The sequence below is a fragment of the Triturus cristatus genome, chromosome 3_2 (assembly GCF_964204655.1).
Source record: "Triturus cristatus chromosome 3_2, aTriCri1.1, whole genome shotgun sequence".
NCBI classification, from domain to species: Eukaryota; Metazoa; Chordata; class Amphibia; order Caudata; family Salamandridae; genus Triturus; species Triturus cristatus.
The window spans coordinates 1,214,617,774-1,214,642,552 of NC_140584.1; the positions used below are offsets into that span (position 1 = coordinate 1,214,617,774).

Here is a 24,779-nt window from a genome sequence, read left to right on the forward strand (position 1 = left end):
CACAGTCCTTTCTTTGCTAGCCCACGTATCAGTAAGTGCAGTCCAGCATTCGGTTTTGCTTTTCCTGCCAGTTCTAGGGAACAGCAGGGCAGTTGTTTGGTCCTCTCTCCAGTCCAGATGTGATCTGATGTCAGGTTGCCATATTTATGCATTGTATTGGGTACAGTCTTTCTCCAGAATTGAATCTTTCATAGATTCACATGCTTGTATCTTCCCTGTTGTCATGGTGGGAGTCTCGCGGTAGTTAGAAAAGAAGTACCATAGAAGTACATAGAAACCACCAAAAGGAAAGAAAAACTTTGACACTCGTCAGCATCTTTATGTAGGTTCAAACTTCGACCAATCAGAGACCAGTCCTAGACCTCAACTCCCCAGTAAGAGCCATCAGACCTCAGCTTTCTAACCGCACGTTGTGTGTAAGGGAGTCTCCCTGAGCTCTGCTCAGTTTGTCAGTGAGTGAACTTTTGACCCTGCTAAAGGTATTGTTTTTCTACCTTCTTTACCTCAAAGATATCTGAGGGTTCTAAGAAGAGGCTTTTCAGGCCCTGTAGATCCTGTGGAAAGGCAATGCCTTTATTGCCTTTATCCTAAACATACAACCAAGGACTGTAAATACTGTAGAACCATTTCAGCAAAAACTCTAAAGGATAGAGAGGCCAGATTGTTGTTATGGCTCCAGAAAAAGAGATCAAAATCAGAATCAGGATCTGACATTGAAGAGAGCCCCGGGCCATCCTCAGTTGAGAGGAAGCATAAAAATGAGAGTTCTACCTCATTAAAGGCTTATTTAAAGAAATTAAAGACAGAGAAATCCTCTACACTCGAAAAGACATCCCTTAAGCCTAAGGATTCAGGCCTGAAGAAATCCTCTAGTGCCGTTCTGCCTGTCACACCTCTCAAGCGGGCTTTGTCGACGAAGAAAGCACTGTTGATGGACCCGTCATTGAGAACTTCATCTAAATCCCGACTTCTGTTGTGACGACTGCTTCGTCAACGGCCGTGGTGACGGCATCGTCAACGAACACAGTGATGACGATTTCATCGTCGACAGCTTTGGCGACGTCAACGTACACTGTGTCGATGATTGCGTCTACGACTTCGTCGATAGGGACGCCGTCGACGAGGTCGTCGACGGCCCCGTCAACGGGCGGTCCAAAACACCCTCTAGGCCAGTATCGACGACGATCACTATCCGGCGTCTATCCTCGTTGATGGATCAAAAACAGGATACTAAAAGTCTCCATTTGGTTGCAAAATCTCCAGGATTGTCACCTTTACCAAGATTTCACCACTTCTTCCCTCTCACCTTCTTGTTACGGAGGAATCAGGGGTTGAAAGTCATTTTTGTCCCGCTTACAGCTCCTCACAGCTCAGAGTTAAATGCCAGGACACTGATGAGGAAGCGCAAGGACAATCAGAATATATGGAAGGGGATTATTCATTTAGGGGTCGCTATCAGGCCCAACGTTAGTCTCTTTTCAAAAGCACTATCCTTATGAGGCTTATGAAGAGCGTCAGGAGGTTCGGAGAGATTCCATGCTGGTGCCAGTCTCCCTGGTCCCGGACCTTGCACATATGTTGAATGACTATTATAAAAGATTTCCGTACCTTCACTCTCTGGTTCCTTTGACACCTGGCAGTCCAAATATTCAAGTTGCTCCACCTTCACCAGTGGTTACTGCGCCGCCTGTTGCGCAGGTTGAGAGACAGGCTCCTCGATGCATTACAATCCAGGATGATTACATCGAGAGTGAAGCAGACGATCAACCTGAGGACGGTGAGCTCACTCAGGATCCAGACCTATTTGGTCAAGAATGGGATTATGTGGCTCCTTCTTCGCCGTCGCCTTCTCCGGCGACATCTCCCCTGGCAGATATCGTGGGCTTCCATGGAATATGTGTTCTTACTTCGCAAACCATTAGTGCGCATACTGTTAGTACACAATTTTTACTTCGCATATGTTGTTACTACGCATTTTTATACTTCGCATGCTTTTACTTTGCATCTGCTTCTACTTCTCAATAAGAAGCAATTTTTTCACAATGATTATGTTCCCATAACTCCAAATCGCTAAATATTTTTATTGATTAATACATTTTTATCAAAAATTTACCTTACTCCTGTAGCGGGATGCAAGCAAATAAGGGGTTTTGGGTGGGGAAGTAAACTAAAACACTACACTACCCTACACTACTGAAACACCACTACACTACACTAAACCCTAAATCACTACACCTTTTACTAACATACACTTTCCCCCACTCCGCTACATACACTCATTCACTACCCATCACAACCCCTGACACTATAATAAACACTTAAACAGTAAACTACACTACACTAACACTACAACACTACCCTAAAACCTAATACTCTACCCCCAGCACAACCCTGCCCATAGCCCCATTCCTGTCACTACTCCCAAACACTACCCCACACAACCCCCTACTTCCCTGAACCCTAAAACCATACACTACCCCCACAACACTACCCTTAACCCTAAAACACTACCCCAGCACGACCCTGCCTCTAGCCCTACACTAACACAAGTACACAACCCACAACTCTACACAACACTAACACAAGTATGACCCTACACAGCCCCACTTACCTCTTACCATGCGTGGATTCCTTCTTCTCTCCCTTCCGGCTTCCTCCGTCGTTGCTACTCAGGATATAAACCTGTTAGTGGGTTTGAGAGCAGGGGCAAAGAGTGGCACCCGGAAAAGCAGCAGCATACCCCTCACTGGAGCAAATGGCCGCCGTGACGAGCTCCAAGAGCGGCGCCTGCCCCCTACGCATGCGGCGTTAGTACGCATGCGATGTAACAGCACGCGTACTAAAGGCAGTGAATTGCTACATCGCATGCGTAGTAAAGCTTGCGAAGTAATGGCATGCGTACAAACAGCCGCGCACTAATGGCTGTTCATCCTTCCATGAAGTGCTTGAGAGAGCATCTAGAAGATTTGATTTGCCTTTGCCTGTGGTGCAAACCGAATGTTTTCTTTACGATTTTAAAGATGCAACTAAGAAATCGGTTAGATCCATTCCGATTGTGGATTACATTTGAAGTGTGCTGCAACATTCTGTACAATTTGCAGCCTGCTCAGAAGTGATTCATTAGCAGATGCAAGTAGCGCACTACAGTAGTCCTGGAGTCCAATGATCAATACCTGCATTAAAGTTCTGCGAACGGACAGAGGTAGCCACTGGAACACTCTGCTCAGTAGCCGCAAAGTATGGTAGCAAGTCCCAGCAGTAGTCATTATTTGATCCCTCATTGATAGCGTAACATCCAACCGGACCCTAGATTTTTCGCCACCGTAGAAGGAGATGGGGTGGGGCCTAACTCAGCGGGCCACCACTTGGGGGACCACGAATCTTGAGCCGCGCCAAACAACAGGATTTTGGTCTTGGCCGCATTTAGCTGGAGAAAATGTTACGTTATCCACAGCGATATTGCTAGCATACCCTTAGCAAAGCGTTGATCCATTAACTCTGAGTCCTTATCAAAGGACAGAAGTAGTTGTGTATCGTCTGCGTAGGAAAACGGAGTGAAACCGTATTCCCTTATAATCTTGGCAAGGAGGGCCATATAGATATTAAACAAAGTAGGGCTCAAACAAGAGCCCTGGGGCACCCCCTTGACCAGCTTCAAGGTTGGTGAACGGTAGGGTTCCAGGTTGATAGTATGGGCGCGCTAGTCCAATAAGCTGACAAGCCAATTAAGAATCTGTCCCTGTAGACCGGCCTCTCTCAGTTGAAAAATCAATTTCTGATGAGAGACCGTGTCAAAGGCCGCCGTCAGATCAGACAAGCAGCACTGCTTTGTTATTATCCAGAGCCATTTTAATATGGTCCGTAACCCCAATAAGGGTAGTCTCTGTAGAATAATTGGGTCTAAATCCAGACTGGGAGAGGTCAAGGATGCCTTGTGATTCAAGGAAATCCATAAGCTGGGTATTAACATAACTCTCCGCAATTTAACTCATAAGCGGCAGAAGTGAGATGGGGCGATAATTAGATAGCACTTCAGCAGGTAACTGAGATTTCTTTTTAATTGGAAGCACTTGAGCGGCCTTCCAATCAAGTGGCATGACTCCTTCTCGTAAAGAAGAGTTGAGGATTTCACAAATTGCGGAGGCCAGGAGAGGTGCAAGTCGAGCGAATAAGTGTGCTGGCATCACATCAAAAGCTGATCCTGATTTTGCTCCTGTAAGCATGGCTTCCACCTGAGAGACCTGGATGGCCTTAACCCGTTAACCGCAGCGTAAAATCCGCCGCGGTGCGGGTGAAATCTTGCGCGGGCGGGGCCGAGTCAGCCAACGGACGTGCGCAGCACTACGGAGGTAGTGCTCGCGACGGCCGTTGGCCGATGCACGCATCGAAGGGTTTAAAATGTGTGAGGCCTTCCCTTGAATTTCTTAGAGTTGTGGGTCCAGAGTTAGAGGGCACAGAGTGACAGAGATTTTTTGTAAATTGATTATAGATTAAATTCATTTTATCGTCAAGATACGTAGCTATACTATCACATAGTCCTTGAGAAGGGAGAATCTACTGAGAGCAAGCCGTGGGATTGGTGAAGGAGTTGAGAATTGTATAAAGTTCTTTTGTTGAGTTTCCTGCTTGGTTGAGTTTACTTATCACATGATCTTTCCATGCTTTTTTAAAGTTTTTGTGATATGCGGTGAGGACCGCTTTAAAGTTAAACTGAGATTTACGCCAGATTTTTTCCAGGTGTTAACATCTAGATTTTTCACTGCATAACTCAGCAGTATACCAATCAGTGCTTTTTTTCAGAGTATTCCTATGTTGATGTTTCAGCGGAGCCAAAGTGTCTATGATTGTTGTGATAGCATCATTAAACACCTTAAGCTTCTTTGTGCTGTCCATATGTTCGTTAAAAACAGGGTGAACAAATTGTTTGCTGAAAAGTCATACGTAACCTAATGCCATTGTCTACGGAGGTTACTCCGATGGCATCCGTCAGTTTGGTTTCGGAGGCAACTATGGATCCTAAATGGGATCATAAAATGATCCGACGATATCAGAGGGTAAGGGGGATCAGAAAGCATGAAGGATGAATTTGTGAGAATGATGTCCAGGGTATGACCTGCCGAGTGTGTAGGACCAGAATTGATCTTCCCTAAGCCCAGGGAGGCCATATCGGCCAGGAAGTTGACAGCATCCGTGTTCTCACTATCTTCACTATGAATATTAAAATCCCCTAGCAGTAAAAAATGTTTGGAGGTAGTAGTGTGAGGGGCAATGTTCTCCATTATTTTTAGATTGAAATCTTTAAGTGGCCGAGGGGGCTGGTAAATAAGAGCTCCCTTTAGAGTTTCCTGCACTTCCAACATACTGCCCGATGTGTCTTCAATAATTGAAACTTTCACCACATCTTTGTATATAATGGCCACCCCTCCGCCCACTTTCCCTTCTCTATCAAGTCTGAGAATCCGATAATTCTCAGGAAGGGCCAGGGCAATATCTGGCATTGAGGTGGGTTTAAGCCAAGTTTCTGTTAGGAAACCTGAATCTGGAGAGTCCGAGTTCACCAGATCCCAGAGTTCCATGGCATGTTTAGGTAGTGAGCGAACCCCTTCCAAATGCACAACCGATTGGAGGTGTGGGGTCTAACTAGACTGTGGGACCCCTCACTTACCCCTGCCAATCTCTCACTCCTACTATTATTGTCCTGTATAACAGGTAAGATATGTGGAGCATCACAACTATGCAAGTGGCAGTACAAGCAGGCAACGGGACCTTCTAGATTAGCAAATGTAGAGGCATATGGGCAAGATATAACACCGTCTCTCACCTGCAGAAGTTGAGAGGATGTATAAGATTGCCTAAATACACATTCTGAGGACAAACAAGCAGGGTCCCTGGCTCCTGGCGACGTCCCAGCGCGCTTGCCTGAGGCATGCCAGCGGTACGCCCGCTGCGCACCCCTGCTGTGTGCCGGCGCCATTCCCAGTTTAAGTATGTGCAGAAGGTCAGCTCAAGAAAACAACTAGAGCGTCACCTCTCCGTAATGGGCCCCGTAATGGCCACAAACAGAAGTGCGCTATGGCTACAGCCTATCTAGTCTTCCCTCCACTCAAACAGCCCAACAAGCTGCGGTGGACTGGGGAGGAGCGGTCCCAAAAGGCCGGTGAGCTAAGCTGTGCTAACTGTACACGTTAAGAGCAATTAAAAAATATAAAACCACCAGTGGAATCGCAGTAGAATTAAAGTAAAAGATAGCAATTTGTACAAGATTAAGTGCAAACAGCAATGTGCAAAGCTGGTTACCGAAAACTTTCCCCCAGCAAAGATCTGATCACAACAAGCTTCCGATACCTTTCAATCACGGGCGCGTCGGCGCCATTCCCAGTTTAATTATGTGCAGAAGGTCAGCCCAAGAAAACAACTAGAGCGTCACCTCTCCGTAATGGCCGCCGTAATGGCCACATACAGAAGTGCGCTAAAGCTACAGCCTATCCGGTTTTCCCTACACTCAAACAGCCCAGCAAGTTGCGGTGGAACAGGGAGGAGCTGTCCCAAAAGGCCGGTGAGCTAAGCTGTGCTAACTGTACACGTTAAAAGCAATTACAAAATGTAAAACCAGCAGTGGAATTTACGGAGGATGGAAAAGAAATACAAGGCACCTGATTCTGCTCCAGCATGTTTAATTGCCCATCTTCGTCCGGATTCAGTTATAATGCAGGCTGGCCAGAGGCGTTCCAGGAATCCGCAATCTCCTTGTTCGGTGCCTCCAGACAGGGAAGGCAAACGCCTTGACAGCATCGCTACTATGGCGGCTACTGCTATCAAGGCCTCTAACGCCTCAGCAATTCTGGGAAGGTATGACCATCAGTTATGGTCAGATCTGGCTTCTCTTCTCGAATCCCTTCCTGAGGATAAAAAGAAAGAAGCGAAAGACCTCCTGCAGGAGGGTACTAGAGCGTCTTCGGAGGTGATTGACTCTGCAATGGATTTGTTTTCTATTGCTTTCAGGCAAATGGCAGGTGCCGCAGTCCTTCATAGACAGGGCTGGCTTAGGGCGACGTCTTTCCGCCCTAAAGTTCAATCGAAGGTTCTGGACATGCCCTTCGATGGGGAAAATCTTTTTGGAAAACATGTAGACGAAGAGCTACAGGGCATCTAAAAAGGATACTGAGACCGCATGTTCCTTGGGCATGCTGCAACAAAGGCGTTTTCAGTCCTTTTGTGAAGGTAGAGGTAGAGGTCCGTTCCAGCAAAGACCGTCTTACCAGTCATAAAGATATAAAGAGAAGACCCAACCTTCATAGACTTCAGAGACTTCTTCAGTGTTCTGCTGTAGGAAAATGGCTCTGTATATACTGTTCCCAAATAGGTACAGTGTGTACAGAGTCCACAGTCCCCAGAGGTTTGGCAGAGCCTAAAGTTAGATATAACCTTACTCGCTAAAGTGGTAGCTTGGTCGAGCAGTAAGGCAGTATCAGAGGACAGTGTAAAGCATTTGTTGTACTCACTGTCAGCAAATGGTCTCACACACTCAAGAACTGAACTCTAGGCCAATGGTTTGTATAAAAATATATGGTTGTTTTATTTTAGAACCAACAATAGGTATCAAAATATACTTTCTCAGAATGAGATGCTTTAGTTAAATACTTTGCAATAGACAATTGACTTTTGAATGCAATAGTTACAGTTTGTTGCAATAGGCAACACAATTTCAAACACAATAATACATTGAGCTCAATGTGAATTCTAAGTTAAATGCAATTGATTACTTTCAGGATTACTTTTCTAACTCCAGGACTGGATCCTAGATTCAGTCCTGTTACAGTTCTTGGAAACAGGTGAGTAAATGCGTTTTAGTTACTGTTGTGATTTTTAAGCAATATTTTGCTATTTTGAAAAGTTGACAGAAACTTTTTCTAATCAAATTACCTATGGAAGGAAATTCACTTAGCAGGTAAGTGGGGTTATGGTTACTTTTTCGGGTTCAGTGTTGGATCCTAGATCCAGCACTAGTGTACCACCTGTAAGCAGTTGATAGAATGCGTTTAGGTTATACAGGCGATTTTTTACGAATATTTGTAAGTTTCCAAAATCGACAAGAAATTTCACAGAAAAACAGTCAATGGATTCCTATGGGAGAAAGTTCAAATTACCGGTAAAGTATGTTCTTGTTACTTTTGTAATCCAGTGCTGGGCTCCTAGGCTCAGTACTGGGACATCTATCTAAAACAGGTAAGTAATTACGTTTTCACAGTTAGTACGATTTTTAAGGAATATTTGTAGTTTGCAAAAATCGACACTTAGAAGAAATTTCACAGAAAAACAGTCAATGGTTTCCTATGGAAGAAAATTGAGTTAGCGGTAAGTATGGTTTGTAATTACTTTTCAGTATCAGTGCTGGGCACCAAGATCCAGCACTGGGATCTCTCCTAATAGCAGGTGAGTATTTCCGTTTTTGTTACTCTGTTGATTTTAGGTGAATATTTTAAAGTTTAGAAACTCTACACTTAGAAGAAATTTCAAGGGAAACCAGCCAATGTTACCCTATGGAAGAAAAGTGAGTTATCGGCTTTTGGGTAAATACTCGGCTGGCAGAGTTAAGGTTCAGGGTATAGACTCAGGGGTCTCCCAGGGTCAGGTAAGTACAGTTGTTACACCCTCAGCGGCACAGGAGCAGCCGGGTGCAGAGTGAGTTCGGCCCAATGTTATCCTATGGAAGGGAGGGGGCCCTTGGTTGGTGGCTGCTTGCTAGCAGGCCACGCGGCTGTGGGAGCTGGGCTCCTGGTCACTTGCTCAGGGCAAATGGGGAAGTAGATAGGAGTAGAAGCTGCACTGCCAGGGCCACTCGGGCGGCTGGGTGCAGGGTGCTTTTGAGCCGTCGGGCGCTCAATGGATTGCAATGGAAAAGCTAAAGAACGAACAAAGGCTGCAAGCTCGGGGACGAAGATTCTTCAGGTGCGACCATCTTTTCTCTCTCTCGCTCTCGCTCTCGCTCTCTCCCTCGCTCTCTCCCTCTCCCTCTCCCTCGCTCTCTCCCTCTCCCTCTCCCCTCTCCCTCTCCCCTCTCCCTCTCCCTCTCTCCTTCTCCCAACATAAAGCTAGCCCTGGGCGGGGAACTCTGCTCTGTTCGCAGAGTTTTCTGCACTCCCTGCTTCATGGAGCTTGCTAAGTGCAGAAAACTCTGGTCCACGTAGTGTAGCTGAGTTTTTTCCGCCACTCACGAACGGTAAGTTCGCGAACTGCCACTCAGGTAGAATTTCTACCCAGGAAGACCAGCGCGAACGGCACTCCGCAGAGGTTTTATTGTCACTTTGCGGAGTTCCACGTAGCTGAACTCCGCAAACTACGCCCAGGCCTGCTTAAAGCCCTGGCTTCTTCCTTTGCATAAAGAGCTGCGGAAGGGAAATGCACAGCTATGTCCCCCCTAAATTTGCTAAAACCCTGATGCCCTCCATGAGGTCCTCACTCAAGCAAGGGGTGACTGAGTCCCAACCAGTCTTGAAAGTGTAAAATAAAATCTACCTCCTCCTGGCTACAAAGGCAAAGATTGTAGCCTCTGCCTTGGAATCAGCAGGTCTTTTACTGATGAAGAGACACCCCTCAGTACCAAACACGGTGCTGTGTGCTCTGGGATAGATATTCTGCTAGAGGAGAGAGAACTGCAAACTTTTGTTATGCCCTCAACATTTGCACCTTCATACAATGCTAAACCAGGAATGACAGTTTATATAACAATACAAGGCATGCGCAGCAAAGGAGTGCACTGTTAGCATGTGCACACACGTGTATTTGAGTGTGTTCTAATACAGGGTGCTAGAAAGGGCTGTTGTGCTCCATGGCGCATTGCAGACTCGCCAGAGGGAAGCAGAGGAACTTGAGGACTCCTATCTTCAGCTGTGAAGGAACAGGCTGCAGTCTAGTTGCTATCCCAGGCATAGGTTTGATGTGAAAGTGGCAGTCTGTGCAGTGAAGCCCAGTCCAGGATCTCAGAAGTCAGAGCTCTGGTGAAGCTAATGTGACCTGCAATGCCAGAGAGAGTCTTTCACCGTTTGGGGGAAACTCCAGGCGCAATGGTATTTTAGGGCAAAAACACTGTCACGAAACATGTGACTTTTTAATCATTTCAGGGGAAAATGGGTTGACAAACACAGACTTTTGACACTGGTTTCCTCAAACCCTCTTAGAGTGGGCAAACTTGCATCACTCCAGCAGAAGGCTAGACACTTTTGGGGTACTATGAAAGTAGATGAATATTTCCTGAGTGTCCTTTTTGACCCTATGTCTTTTTAACAAATGTATCTTAAAATGACGCTATAAAATGCGTTATTCAACCTCATTTTATAAACGTTTTCTGAGAGGGAAGACAACCTCCTTATTTGCTTTGCTTCCTAAAATTCAGCAAGGGTATTACACCCCACTACTTTCAAAGTTCACCACCCGTCACTGTCTCAAGGGAATGTTTGGAGATGCACCTCCTTAAAGAACACTCCATCACAGCGCGCTAACAATTCACAAATCAGATCTCTCTCAATCAATCAATCAATCAATCAATCACAGGTTTGTTAAGTGCAACTACTCCCCCGGAAGTGTCTCAAGGTGCCAGGGGGGGAGGGCGCGCAGCTCCTAGGCACTCGCGGTGTTTCGTCGGCCAAGTAGATCCTGAGGTCTTCCAGGGCCCACCAAGGTTCGTGCAGTTGCCGGACGCTCATGGTGATTCGTCGAAGAGCCAAGTCTTGCGGTCCTTCAGGAACTTGGAGAGAGTTGGTGTCTGGGGTAGGTGGAGAGGAAGGGTGTTCCATGCCTTGGCCGCAAGGAGGGGCCTCCTGTTCTGGTCTTCTTGATGCGCCACACCGTTGCGAGGGAAAGCTGAGCTGAGCGGAGGGATATTTGGGGTGCGTGGAACGAGAGGCGATGGTTCACGTAGGCGGGGCCGGTGTTGTGGAGGGCTTTGTGGACATGGGTGGGAAGCTTGAAAGTGATTCTCTTCTCGACGGGGAGCCAGTGTAGTGCCCACAGGTATTGGGTGATGTGGCAGTGGCATGGTAGGTTAAGGACTAGTCTGTCAGAGGCATTCTGGATGTTCTGGAGTTTGCAAGTGAGGTACTTGTTGATCTCAGCTTAGAGTGCGTTGCCATGGTCCAGTCTGCTGTTGATGAGGACGTGGGTGACGGTTTTCCTGTGTTCAATGGGAATCCAGTTGGAAGTTTTTCGTAGGAGACAGAAGGTGTGAAAACAGGAAGGAGGTGACGGCATTGATCTGGCGGTCCATTTTGAGTTCGGAGTCCAGGATGATTCCGAGGTTGCGTATGTGGTCCGTGGGTGGGGGTGGGTTCCCGAGGGCAGGTGGCCACCAGGTGTCGTTCCAGGCTTTGGTATGTGGGCCTATGATGAGTACTTCGGTTTTGTCTGTATGCAGCTGTAGGCAGCTGCTCTTCATCCACCTGGTGACAGCTTCCATTCCTTCTTGACAGTTGTGTTTGGAGATGTTGGGTTCGTTGGATAGGAAGAGGATGAGTTGTGTCCTCTGCGTACGATATGATATTGAGTCCATGTGATCTGATGATGGATGCGAGTGGGGCCAAGTAGACGTTGAACAGAGTGGGGCTGATGGAGGATCTTTGGGGGACTCCGCAGGTGATCACTGTGTGTTTCGAGATGAAAGGAGGGAGTCTGACCCACTGCGCTCTGCCGGAGAGGAATGAGCAGATCCAGTCGAGGGCTTTGTTCCGGATTCCTGCATCGTGGAGTCTGTGGGCTAGGGTGCAGTGTGAGAATGTCGAAGGCCGCGGAGAGGTCCAGGAGGATGAGGGCCACAGTCTCTCCTCTGTCGAGGAGGGAGCGGATGTCATCTATTGCGGCGATGAGGGCGGTTTCGGTGCTGTGGTTCTTCCTGAAACCTGTTTGGGAGGAGTCGAGGATGTTGTTCTCGTCGAGTTGGCTGTTGACAGCTTTTTCTATTACTTTCGCCGGGTATGGAAGTAAGGAGATTGGTCTTAAGTTTTTGAGGTCGGTTAGTATCCGGAGAGGGTTGATCTCGGAGTGTTTCCAGTCATCGGGGAGGAGGCGGTCTCGAAGGAGCAATTGATGATTCTTTGTAACTCAGGGGCGATGATGTCTGCGGCTCTGTGGTAGATGTGGTGGGGGCAGGGGTCTGTGAGGGCCCCGTAGTGGGTGGTCTTCATAGTCTTTAGGGTGTCTTCGATGCTGAGGGCGGTCCAGCAGTCAAGTGTCGGCTGTGTGGTGTAGGAAGCTGTGGGTGTGTGTTCCTAATGGAGGTTGTTGTTGTCATAGAGGGTCTTAATTTTGTGATGGAAGAAGGCGCCGAGTTTGTCTCAGAGGTCCTGAGAGGGTGGGATGTCAGTGGACTCACTGTTGGGTGAACTCTTTGATGATGCCGAAGAGTTCTTTGCTGTTGTGTACGTGGGTGGAAATTCTGTCCTGGCGTGCTTTCTTCCTTGAGTGAGGCGTCTGCAGGTTCGTCTGGATTCCCGGAGTTCGGTGGAGAACCCGCTGGCCTTCTTTGCATGAGGGTTGGAGGATTTCTTGAGGGGGGTGATGGTGTTGGCGTAATTCCGTGATCCATTTGTGTCGGGTATGGGGGCAGTGGTGGGGTCGTCGTCTAAAGTGGTGAGAGCGGAGCCGCTGAATGTGGCGGCGAGCTGGTCGTCGGAGATCTTGTTCCAAATCCTGCATTGGAGCTGGGGTGGGCATCTACGGGAGATGTTTGCTTCATAGGTGAATTGGACGCAGCGGTGGTCTGTCCATGGGAGTTCGTAGGTGTGGCTGAAGAAGATGGAGTTTCCTGCTGTGAAGATGGGGTCGAGGGTGTGTCCTACTGAGTACATTGGTCCTGGCACGATCTGATTGAGTCCGATGATGGTGAGGTTTTCCAGGAGGGAGGTGGAGTTAAGGTCTTGGCGGTTGTTGAGGTGGAAGTCGAGGTCTCCCCGCAAAGTGTAGTCGGTGGAGGTGATGGCATGTGAGGTGATGATGTTGGGGATGGAGTCAGAGGAAGGTGCTCGAGTCCAGGAGGTCTGAAGATGAGGGTGCCTCGGAGGGTGGTTGTCGGGTTAGCTTGTATCTTGAAGTGGAGGTGTTCCATTAGGTCTTTGGGCCCGTTGGTGTAGGTGCTCAGACGGAGGTTGGCCTTGTGGGCGATGGCGATGCCGCCTCCGGGGCGGGTTGGGCGGTCTTTCCGGGTGATTTGTATCCGGCGGACGTTGAGAAGGATGCACTGCAGGGTTTGGGCTGCGGTGGAGTTGTTGCTGGTCGGTGGAGGTGGGTCCTGAGTCTTGGTGAAGATGAGGGAGTGGCGGCAGTTTCGGAAGGTGAAAGGACCATGGGTGTCGAGAGATGAGGAGAGCTTGCAGTTGTTATACTTGCCGACGTTGAGTGCATGGAGAGCCGCTGAGCTGTAGCGTTGACAGGTTGGAGGACCAGGACCAGGGTTCCTAGCACTGATCGTGGACCGGTGCAGACGGGCTTGCCTTTGGCGTGCCGGCGGCGCGTCCGCACAGCGACCTCCATTAAGTAGAGGTCAGGGGAGGGCAGGACAGCTGGGAGGCAGGAGCAGGAACACGCTGGAGGGGCAGCGGGGGCAGCAGCGGCGGGAAAGCGGCAGAAGGGGCAGGACGCGGGGGAAGAGAGTAGAACGGAGTACAAATAAGTAGAAAAACCAGGGACAGTGTGATGTGAAAACAGACAAGAGAAAAAGACAATGAAAGGAAACAGGCAAGGGAAAAAAGAAAAGAAAGGAAGCAGACCAGGGAAAGAGAAAAGATAAAAAAGAGAAACAGGCAAGAGCAGTCCAGGGGCAAGGCACAGGACCTCGAACCGCGGCCAGCGGCGATCAGAGGCAGAGCACTGTCTGGGTGAGCTGCGGAGCTGTGCGCTGGGAGAGCAGGAACCCAAGGGGTTTTGCCCCTCTCTCATCATTTGTTGAACCTATGCTTGTCTGTGACCCTGGACAGCACAGCCTTTTGCCTGGGATCACGCTATGCAAACAACACATAAATTCAGACACCACATACATTCAGGCATACTTTCATACGTAAATACATACACAAGTACGTCGTGCTACTCCACATATTAACTCATTATATTTACTAACTTCCAATGGTAATTGGGGGAAAATGTCATCTGTTGAGCTGAGTCAACGTGACTTGATTTGATGGAGTGAATTTGGTAATCAGAAAAGATGTAACATGTCTACCCTCACAGGCTGCCTCAGGAAGGTGTTGATCCCCTCATTTAGGGGGCACATTGGCTTAGGAGACTCCCACACGCGCCACTCACCCCATCCTTTGGTTATACACAATCTAACACCGTAGTCGCAAGAATTCGAATGATGGCTGTAATTCCCTTGAGTGAGGGTGTATGTGCCAAACCACTTGTTCTGTCTCAGTCTGCATTAGAAACTAGCGACAGGACAGTAAGAAGAGTTTGATGGAATGTTGCGGCCTCTCTTTGTTGACAGACTAGATTGGAATAACTATTATCAGAAATTTTACAAGAAGATGCTGTGTCTTTATATCAAAGGCTCACTTTAGGTGTGTTCTCTGTTTTCTAGTTGAAACCATTGTCGCCCCCACACCGCCACAAATGAACATACATGAGGAAGAGATTCATTTCCAGGATGAGCAGCGGTCTGATGCTATTAACACGTGTGAGTATCACTAAACAGGACCTGGGAGGATATTAGAATGTTTGATGCAACTTACAACCACCTTCTCCCCCTACTCACCAACCACTGAACATTGCACAGCCAGATGTCTGTAGCGCTTTGAGTTACCCCAGCACAAATGGGTCTGCTCTCTTAAAGAGAAACCCCTCTCGCTTCCGACTATTTTTACTTTATAAACACTTTCTATCACCTTCCAGCCCTCTCTCATTATTTACTACACTGTAGTTTTATGCTCTAAAGTTGTTTTCCACTAAAAGGAGAGTCATTTTCTCAATGGTTCATTTACTTTCATGTTCTCTTCTGAACCCTTCAGATCCAGTTGTCACTGGTGTGTATTCTCTGGGTTGCGACAGTGAAGTAGGAATACGTATAAAAGAGGAGCCAGAACCCGAATGTAGAATCACAGGTAAGTGAGCACTGTTGTAACGAAGTGAAGGACTGCACTTCTTCCAGTGCTCCCAGTCCGCACCATTGAAACAATGACCTGAGGAAGGAGCTTAAAGCCTGGGCGCTCCAAGGTTGTTGTGAATGGCCTGGTGATTGGTTTTCTGTCTGAATGATTCAACGAAGACCTTCAGTGGCGCAATAACTAGTTTCAAAATAACTTGGGCTCTTCTTGCTCTTGTCCTGTGAGGTAGGAATCTTCATTCTCGCTGGATACATCACATGATATTTAAGCGATGAAGAGAATTATTCTATGACACAAAATAAATACCATCCCCCAACCACTGATTCCGCCTTCCTTTTTAACCTTGGGACCAGATCTAAGGCTTGCATGGTGCTTCTGTTTCTAAGATCCTAACTGAGGTGATACCACAGGTAGAATCATCCCCAGGGCGTACATGAATCTTTGAGGCAGTGTCATCCCAGGGTGTGTGAATTCTTCCAGCAGCCTCATCCCAGAGTATATGTGAATTGTTCCAGTAGTGTTATCCCAGGATATATGTGAATTTTTCAGACTTAATCATCCCGAGGTCAAATGTGACTTATTCAGACAGTGTCATCCTCATGTTGTATGTGAATCCTTCAGGGAATGTCATTCCAGGGTGTATGTGAATCCTTCAAGGAGTGTTATCCCAGGGTGTTTGGAATCCTTCAGGCTGTGTCATCCCCAGGTAATATGTGAATCATTCAGGCAGCGTCATCTCCAGATCATGTGTGAATCTTTCAGTACTGGTAAATGTGAATCCTTTAGGCGGTGCCATCCCAGAGTGTATGTGAATCCTTCTGGCAGCGTCATCTCCATGTCCCGTCCCAAACGGATTATCACCGGATCACACATCATGGTATACAGAGGAGCAACTTGCTCACTTGAGCACATGATTAAGACTCTTCTTGTCTGTTCACAGTAAATTGACCTCCATATCTAAACATAAATCATTGAAGGCATCTCATGATAAGACACAGAAACATCCAGGCACAATTTGTTATCTCCACTCATGTTCATCTTTGTTTGAAATTTCAATATGATTTCTTGAATAATTTCTTCCATAATGACCACTGCTGCAGCCCATGTTTTATGGACCACCCGATTTTTCAAGGCTGCACCAGTTACAGGTACCAGATTGTAACTGCTCAGGACATTAAATCTTGTATCCTCTGTACACGTATTACTATGTAATACACAGTTACCAGTTCCGGTCCCACCAAAATTTATTGGGGCCGATTCACCGAACTAATCTGAGGCAAAATCCTAAACGTACTACTTTTGGTATTTACAGAAGGCACTTACGATTTTTGGTATTCACAGAATGCACTTACGACTCTTAACTTTACGTCGGGCTGGAATTTCCGCACCTGGACCGTACTCTCCGCACCCAGACCGTAGTCTCAGCACCCGGACCGTACTCTCAGCTCCCGGACCCTACTCTCAGCTCCCGGACCATACTCTCAGCTCCCGGACCATACTCTCCGCACCCGGACAGTACTCTCCAGCTAGGGCTGTACTCTCCAGCTCGAGCCGTAATCTCCGGCTGGGGCCGGATAAAGTGTAATCGATGGGCCAGAGTGCAATATTTACAATAAGGAACATTAGGAACGTGTGATAAATGGTGGAGGAGGTCATGAAAAACAGTTTGGGCAAGGAAAAGGATACGGCCAGACACTACATCATAACCCAGAGAGGTTTTCTCCTTTGCATCATGGTACATGCAGAGCACAATTTGCGCTCTCCTCAGTGTTGACTGGAGTGTCAACACTACAGTCAATGCGCCCTTAGTGAGAAAACTTTTCTGGGTTATGATGTAGTGTCTGGCCGTACCCTTTTCCCTGCTTAAACAGTTTTTCTGCCTTCTGTGAATACCAAAAGTAGTAAGTTTAGGATTTTGTCTCAGATTAGTTATGTGAATCGGCCCCAATGTTATTAAGAATGAACAATTAATGAAATTATTCAAAATTAGAAATATTTGTTGCAATAAAATTTTTAAATGATTTCCTTGTTCCATTGTTAGATAAGACGTTATGACTCTTGCCCAGAATTACAGATAGAAATTAGGATCTATCAATATTTCCCATTGCATATTTTTGTGTGTATCTCAGATATCCAGTGCGGCACAATCTGTGAAAAGTGATAGCATTTATCAAAGCTGGGAGCTCGATCAAATGTATGAATCCAAGGAGGTTCTTAAGCGGATCTGTGTTTAAAGGTTCATCAAAACAATAACTAGTTATACTAAACATTAACAATGCATATGTATAAATGAAAAAAATGTACAGGCGAGCTCACCTAGGTTTGAGTCCACACAAATTTGTTATCTTTCCATTCAGTAGTGTCCAATTTGAATGTCAAAATACATGAACTCCTGAGTTCAATTACTTTGTCAAGGATGTAAGCTTAGGGTACCTTGAGAAGTACTATATATGTCCTACTGAGATAGCCTTGCCTCTTAAAACCTTTTTTCTGCTTCATCTCTGTGGTCATAAATCGTACTGTTCCCCAATATTCAACTAAATATCTCATTATTATTACCACCATTCACACAATGCTTGCGATACGGCTGAAAAAAATAGGCTCACACAAAAACTCAAATTACAAAACCCTGGTGGAATCCTAATAAATTGTTGTTCCACCTTCATTTTTTCCTCATCATAGCACATCATCTAACTGGATATATACATTCGAAAAATATTATTGATTGCATTGGATGGGCAAGACTTTAGATTAGATCTAAATAAAGCCTTATTGTTACTTTGGGACATTTTTTTGTTTCTTCCTGAAGAGCTTGATATCAGTGACCAATCTATCCGTGATGTATATAAAGAAGCAAAATTGCATTTGGAACGCAGCTTTGCCGAATAGGAGATATTGTCTTGTCAAGACACAAATTTTATACTCGCCAACAAAAGTCAGGAGAGTCAATGGATGACTTTGTGTCAAGTTTGCGTGAACTTTCTCTCAAGTGTCCTTTTGCCCAAATGAGAGAAGAACTCATTTGGGACCAGTCGATTGTTCAATGTAGTAGCAAAAGGACACAAGAGAGATTATGGGCAGCAAAGAATCCATCGCTGAAGGATGCACTCAGCATAGCAAAGTAGAAGAAGAATCGTAATCATATATGAGGGGAATGTGTAATGGCGAGGGGTGGAGATGAGGTATCTGTGGTGTTCAAAAAAGATCTCCATGAGACCACTGGTGTCATCAATTCAAACAACAAAATATGTAACAAGTTTCAGAAAGGGGGGAAGTGGCTAATTAAATACCTCAGTTTGTTATAGGTGTGGGAGTGCTTTCCATTCTGGAGACTTGAAGTCTTGTTATGCTGTCAATAGGGAGTGCAAGAAATGTGGTCGCAAGGCCCACTTAGCCTGCATGTGTAAAGAAACCAACAAGTCACTTCTAGCTGTCACAGAGAAACGAAGAGATGACAGTCAGGAAGATTGTGTATTAATCTTGTATCAGGAAGGAGATAATGAAGGGAGAAAAGTCAGACCAAAAGCAATGCGTTCGATGCATGTGAGCTGTAGATTACATGCTTTGCATATGCCTGCCATCTAGTGTTTGGTCCAGATGTTTGCACTTTGTTTTTCTTCAAAGAAGTCTTTTACAGCCACGAGGTAAGTGACTCCTTCTTTCAGTGATAGTGCACATGGGCATCGACTTCATTGTTAGATTGTTTTTTTCCGCCATGGGGTGAGGACGTGAGATTCTGCGCTCCAGTTCGACACAGTTTCTCGGGTTCCCCTTAGTGCGCAATCCACTACCCTCAACGGTATTGTTTCTCAATCGTGTTTCCTATTCTCTGCGTATCGTATTGGTTCAAAGTCTTCAATCGGAAAATTCGTGTGGGGCTGTTGGGCCTAACCACGTCGGGTCAGCTCGCAGTGGATGGAACGGACTCTATTCAAATTCTGTCCCGGGTGTCACGCTAAGTATCCGCACACCGACTTGCACGAAGTGTGCAACTTGTGTCTAGCCCCCGAACACAACGAACAGGACTGCGACGCGTGCCAATCTTTTCGATCCAAGAAGACGCTCCATGACCGTCGGGCTCCACATCACGAATGCACCAACGGAGCGGCTCCGCACCGGATATCTTCGGAGAAGATTCCGACCATGAAGTCTTCGACGCACAAGGAGCCGAGGAAGAGGAGGAACACATTTCCATGTCCGAAGCCGACTCCGACATGGAAGAAGATGTTCCGCTGGGTCAGCGTACAGTGAGTACTGATACTCCCCTGCCGCAAAATATGCCGGAGAAAAAGGCTTCAGGCCCTCCTCGGGCAAAGGTCAGCACCGAGATCAGGTTTCGAACGCCCGCCTTCCGGCTCGGCACCAAAACACACATCAAAGCCTTTCGGCTCGGGATCGAGTCGGCCTCATTCGGGCACTGAACCGAAACCTTCAGCACAGAAATCCAAGCACGTCATCGTGACCATCCCTTCGGCACCAAAATCTAAATCTTTGGATCCGAAACCTTCGGCACCGAAAATTCCGGCGGCGAAAGACAAAACAGCTCCTCCCCCATCCAAGGAGCTTCGTTTCGATGTCCCGCCTTCCAATATGGACCTGAAACAGAAAGAACTAGTGATTTAATCCAAAACAACTGGACATATTCACGTAAAACTGCCAGTTAAACGGAAGCCAGAGATGAAGGAAGCTTACCACGTTCCACTTAAAAAGAAAAATGTTGGTACTAATCCTTTGTTGTGCAGATTTAGATTCCATATATAGGTTTCCCGATTTATGCCCTTATATAAGTACAATTCACATTGCCCTTATTTGAACATAGAAATCCGGCCCTTATTTAGACATTGTCCGTACAAACCAAATACAGGCATGGCCACCTACATCCGTCCATCCACGTCACAACGAATTCTTGGAAAACCAGACCCGTAAGCCTTTAGGAGTTTCCCTCAGCTGAATATTGATTTCTCCAAGAAATCATTAAGTATGCATGAACATCTATTCCTTAGGGGTTCATTCATGACGTTCCTCTGCCCGACTTTTACGTCAATACTGGCATTCCTGGACACCTTCAAGGTATAAATATACCAGCACTTACCCTGGCAAAATGCGGTTCCCGGAGTATTCGAACCAACCCAGACTACGCGGTTCGCCACGGCAAGTTCGGAAGGAGATTGAGTTCTAGCCTGATGCACTGACCTGACGCTGCCATCCTCCTCGCAGAGAATCCAGCATGTAGGAATCGCTATAATAATAGCGATTCCTACACATTCCTTATTTGCGACTCGTAAATTGCGAGTCGCAAATAAGGTCTGGCTTCCCATTCATTCCTATGGGCCTACAGGCCCATAGGAATCAATGGGAAAATGCGAGCGCAATTTGCGAGTACCAATAGGTACTCGCAAATTGCGCATGCAATTTCAAGGGAGCAAGAGTGTCAAAAGGGCACCCTGTTGCACCCCTGAAATTGATCCGTGCACATATGTTGTTCACACACATGTCCCAAGGACATGTGTGTGTGTAACCTACAACTTTGAAAAATGCACTTTAGTGCATTTTTCAAAGTTTTCGCTATTTACCATATGGTATGATTCCACGGTAAATAGCGGGCCCAAACCTCACCCAAAAACCTAGCGCACTGGTCCTATTTTAAAATCTATGATGAACACTCTATCTCGAGAATTCTTGCCTGCTTAAACCCGAAAAATCACTTCAATGATCCTCTCCTCTCTAACTGCCTAGCTGCCACCTCTCAGGCTATCATCCCTTCCTGGACCTCAATAATCAACGCCTCCCTCCTACAGGGCTCAATTCCTGATTCGCTCAAGGCTGGCCAAGGTGTCCCCATCCTAAAAAAAACCACGCTGGACCCTGCTTCCGCTGAGAACTATAGACCCATATCCAACATCCCACTCCTAGCCAAAGTTCTGGAAAAATGTGTGCAACAGCAGCTGAGCCTACGCATCAATAATTTCCACCTGCTAGGTGACTTCCAATCCGGGTTCAGACCTGGATGCAGCACGGAAACCACCCTCCTCCACATTGTGGATGATGCCCTCCAAGCCCTCGACCAACGCAAAACCTGTCTCCTAATCCTCCTAGACCTTTCCTCTGCCTTCGATACGGTTAACCACGAATTTCTCCTTGAACGCCTCAAACTCAGGATGGGGTTGGATGGCACCGTCCTTGAATGGTTTAGATCCTTCCTCCAAAACCGCTCACAGAGAGTCCTCATCAACGGTAATCTATCCGCCCCCTCTCCGGTTACGGTTGGAGTCCCCCAAGGATCAACCCTTTCCCCTACCCTCTTTATCCTTTACCTTGAACCTCTCACTGAGGTGCTACGTGCCGCCAATATCTCCTACCTTATGTGTGCCGACAATACACAGCTCTACGTAAAAATCTCTTCCCCTGAGGACATTTTCTCCCTGAACGAGGCCCTGAAGCTGACAGTCCATTGGCTCACCGCCAACCAGCTTAAACTCAACGCAAATAAGACTGAATTTCTTCTGATCTCCCCACCCAAACCCAATCCAGACATCCAGGAATGGATCAATACCATTACAGCACTGAACTGCCCTCCTATTATTGTTGACTTGGCGAAATCCCTTGAAATAACCCTTGACGGCAGCCTGAACATGCGTGGCCATATTAACTCGATGGCCAAAACGGCTAGATTCCACCTGAGTTACCTAAAAAACCTTAAACCCTTCCTCGATGTGTCCGACCTTAAAACGGCAATCCAGGCACTAGTCATTTCCAGACTAGAATATGGATACTCTACTCTCGCAGGGCTACCCAAGAACTCTCTGGCCCCATTGAAAGCCTGCCTCAACACCGCCGCCATACTCCTAACTGGCTTAAAGAAATTCGACCACATCTCTCTCCACCTCAAAGTTCGGAACTGGCTTCCCCTAGAGGCCAGAATCTAATTTAAACTGGCCTGCATTACTCACAAAGCTCTTTACTACAATTCCCCTACATTCCTCGCACAAAAACTTGTGATATCCGGAGGAGCCAGAAACTCCCGATCTGCCAAAGACTTGTTGCTGCAACCAGCACGCTTCCGGAAGAAAAAAACCTACAATCGGGCCTTCTCCGGGACAGCGTCAAGAATTTGGAACTCTCTCCCACCTGCCATCAGAAGACTTCCGTCCTTGGCACACTTTAAGAAGGAGACCAAAACCCTTTTAATGGGCAAATACCTCATCTAATGAATACATTACAATCACCTCAGCGACATGTTCCACCCTCCACCTCGGAATTATCCACGGCTTCTATGGATGATACCTATTCCTGCACTCCTGGCAATTACCCCAAGAGTTGAGATTACGCGCCTTCTCGTATAATGTATCTACCTGTTTTAATTTTCATCCCACATGTAGCTGGGACTTTAGACTGCGTGCTTTTCTTGTATAATGTATCCCCTATTTTACCCAATGGATCCCTCCCGTCCTAACTCTTTGTATGCCACCCTTAATCCTGTAAAGCGCTCTGATACCCTCACGGGTCTGGTTCGCGCTCTATAAAACTATAAAATAAATAAATAAAATAAATAAATAGCATAATCACTATTTCTAAAGACATCTTGCATTGCATTTAAGGAATCGCAATTTGCGATTTCTTAAATTGTGAGTGGCAAGGTGTGTCATGCATCGCAAAAGCTATTTTTGCGATCGCAAACGGCCGATTTTTGCGAATTGCAACGTTTGCGATCGCAAAAAGCTTTGATGCATGTGCCTGAATGATCCTGATCTATACCCTTCAAAACCCTCTCCACCAGAGGACAATGTAGGGTACATAGAGTTACTCAATAGGGCTGCCGAATACCATGGGGTCCAACTTCACAAAGAGGCCCTTGAAGAGGATTTTTTCTTTGAGACCGTAAGTCCTTCTCAAAGAACACCACACACTGCCCATGCTCAAGGGTATGCTCAAACACGCAGCTGACATTTTTAAGGACCCCGTGCGTGCGAAGACTGCAACACCCAGACTATACAAGAAATATAAGCCTGCACCTACTGACCCAATATACATCAATAGTCAAGTGGTCTCTAGCACTCGCAAAAGAGCAAATTCTCTAACCCCTGGAGATGCCCCTCCTCCTGATAAAGAATCCAAACTTATAGATGCCTCTAGTAAGATAGTAGCTGCACAGCACGTTATGGCAAGGCTCCATAAGACGAGCTGAAAAAATGCTTCATTTTTTGCAAGACGAACATAAAAATAAAGCGAATGATTTAATTCGGGAAGGAAAGCTCATTTCTAATACATCCATTCGATGTGCTTTAGATGCAGGTGATACTGCAGATCGCACAGTTAACACTAGCGTTCTTTTAAGAAGACACACATAGCTCAGAATTTCAGGGTTTAAACCCGAAGTCCAAGCTTCCATTTTAAATCTACCCTTTGATAAGGAACACCTTTTCGGACCTGTAGTAGTTACTTCTTTAGAAAAAATGAAGAAGGATACAGAGTTGGCAAAATCCATGGGGGCTCTGCAGTTCCCTTCCAATCGGGGCTCCTTTTGCCGCTCCTTTTACATGGGGGGCTCAAAGAACATATCCTTGGACAATACCTCTACCTCCTACAGGGGTAACAATCAGTCACCCTCTTCTCAAGGCTACCATTAGAGGAGGATTTCGAGGCAATAACGGCAAGGGAAGAGGTAAAGGTAACTCAAGACGTACTTCCCTTGCTGCCAACAGTGACTTGACTCCTCTACCCCCCGATCATACCACACCTGTCGGGGGACGTCTTTCTCAATTTCTACCCGTCTGGAATACCATAACTGCAGACAAATGGTTTCTACAAATTATCCCATCTGGTTTCTGCCTGAAGCTTACCGACAATCCCCTAAACACTGCCAAAGGTCACACAAATTGTCACAAGAGCATTTTAACCTTCTCAAACAAGAAGTTCTCTCTCTATTGCAGAAAGAAGCTATAGAGCCAGTCCCATTACAGTATCAAGGGGCCGGCGTATACTCCCTAAACTTTCTCATACCCAAAAAGGACAGCTCTCTCAGGCCTTTACTAGACCTCAGTGGCCTAAATCTGTATATCCAATCTGACCGTTTTCACATGGTAACATTCCAACAAGTGCACCCACTCCTTCAGCAATGCGATTTTCTGTCTACTTTAGACTTAAAGGACGTATAATTCCATATTCCAATACATTCCGCTCATCGCAAATATCTCAGGTTTGTGGTAGCAGGACAACATTACCAGTTCAAAGTGCTCCCTTTCGGAGTCACCACTGTTCCCAGAGTATTTACCAAATGCCTGGCAATAGTCGCAGCTCATCTGCGAAGACAACATATTCAAGTCTTCCCATATTTAGACGACTGGCTCATCAAACCCAGTTCACAAGCAACACACTCACAGAACAGTACAGCTGCTCCACGATGTCGGATTCACAGTAAATCTGTCCAAGTCCCATCTCTAACCCTCCAACATGCAAACATACTTGGGAGCCACTCTCGATACACAAAAAAGCTTTTGCCTGTCCCAATCCAGCCAGAATCCGCAACATTCAGGCTCTAATTTCCCAGTTCCAGCCGCACCACTCATTGCCAGCTTGGGTATTCATGCCGTTACTGGGAATGATGGCGTCTTGCATCTTAATAGTTCCCTATGCAAGACTTCAAATGCGTCCCCTTCAGGAATGCTTAGCACGTCAGTGGAATCAGTCTCAGGG

The 24,779-nt window shown here is 46.6% G+C and overlaps 1 protein-coding gene across 2 annotated transcripts in view; it reads left to right on the top strand.

The window, feature by feature from the left end:
• The window catches only part of LOC146859481 (uncharacterized), a 236,016-nt gene that overhangs the window by 149,040 nt on the left and 62,197 nt on the right, over positions 1 to 24,779 (top strand). For both annotated transcript variants that reach the window (XM_085650210.1, XM_085650211.1), the window contains exons 7-8: positions 14,564 to 14,659; positions 14,991 to 15,083. In XM_085650210.1, coding sequence (XP_085506336.1) covers positions 14,564 to 14,659; positions 14,991 to 15,083 — 189 coding nt within the window. The remainder of the gene's footprint in view (positions 1 to 14,563; positions 14,660 to 14,990; positions 15,084 to 24,779) is intronic.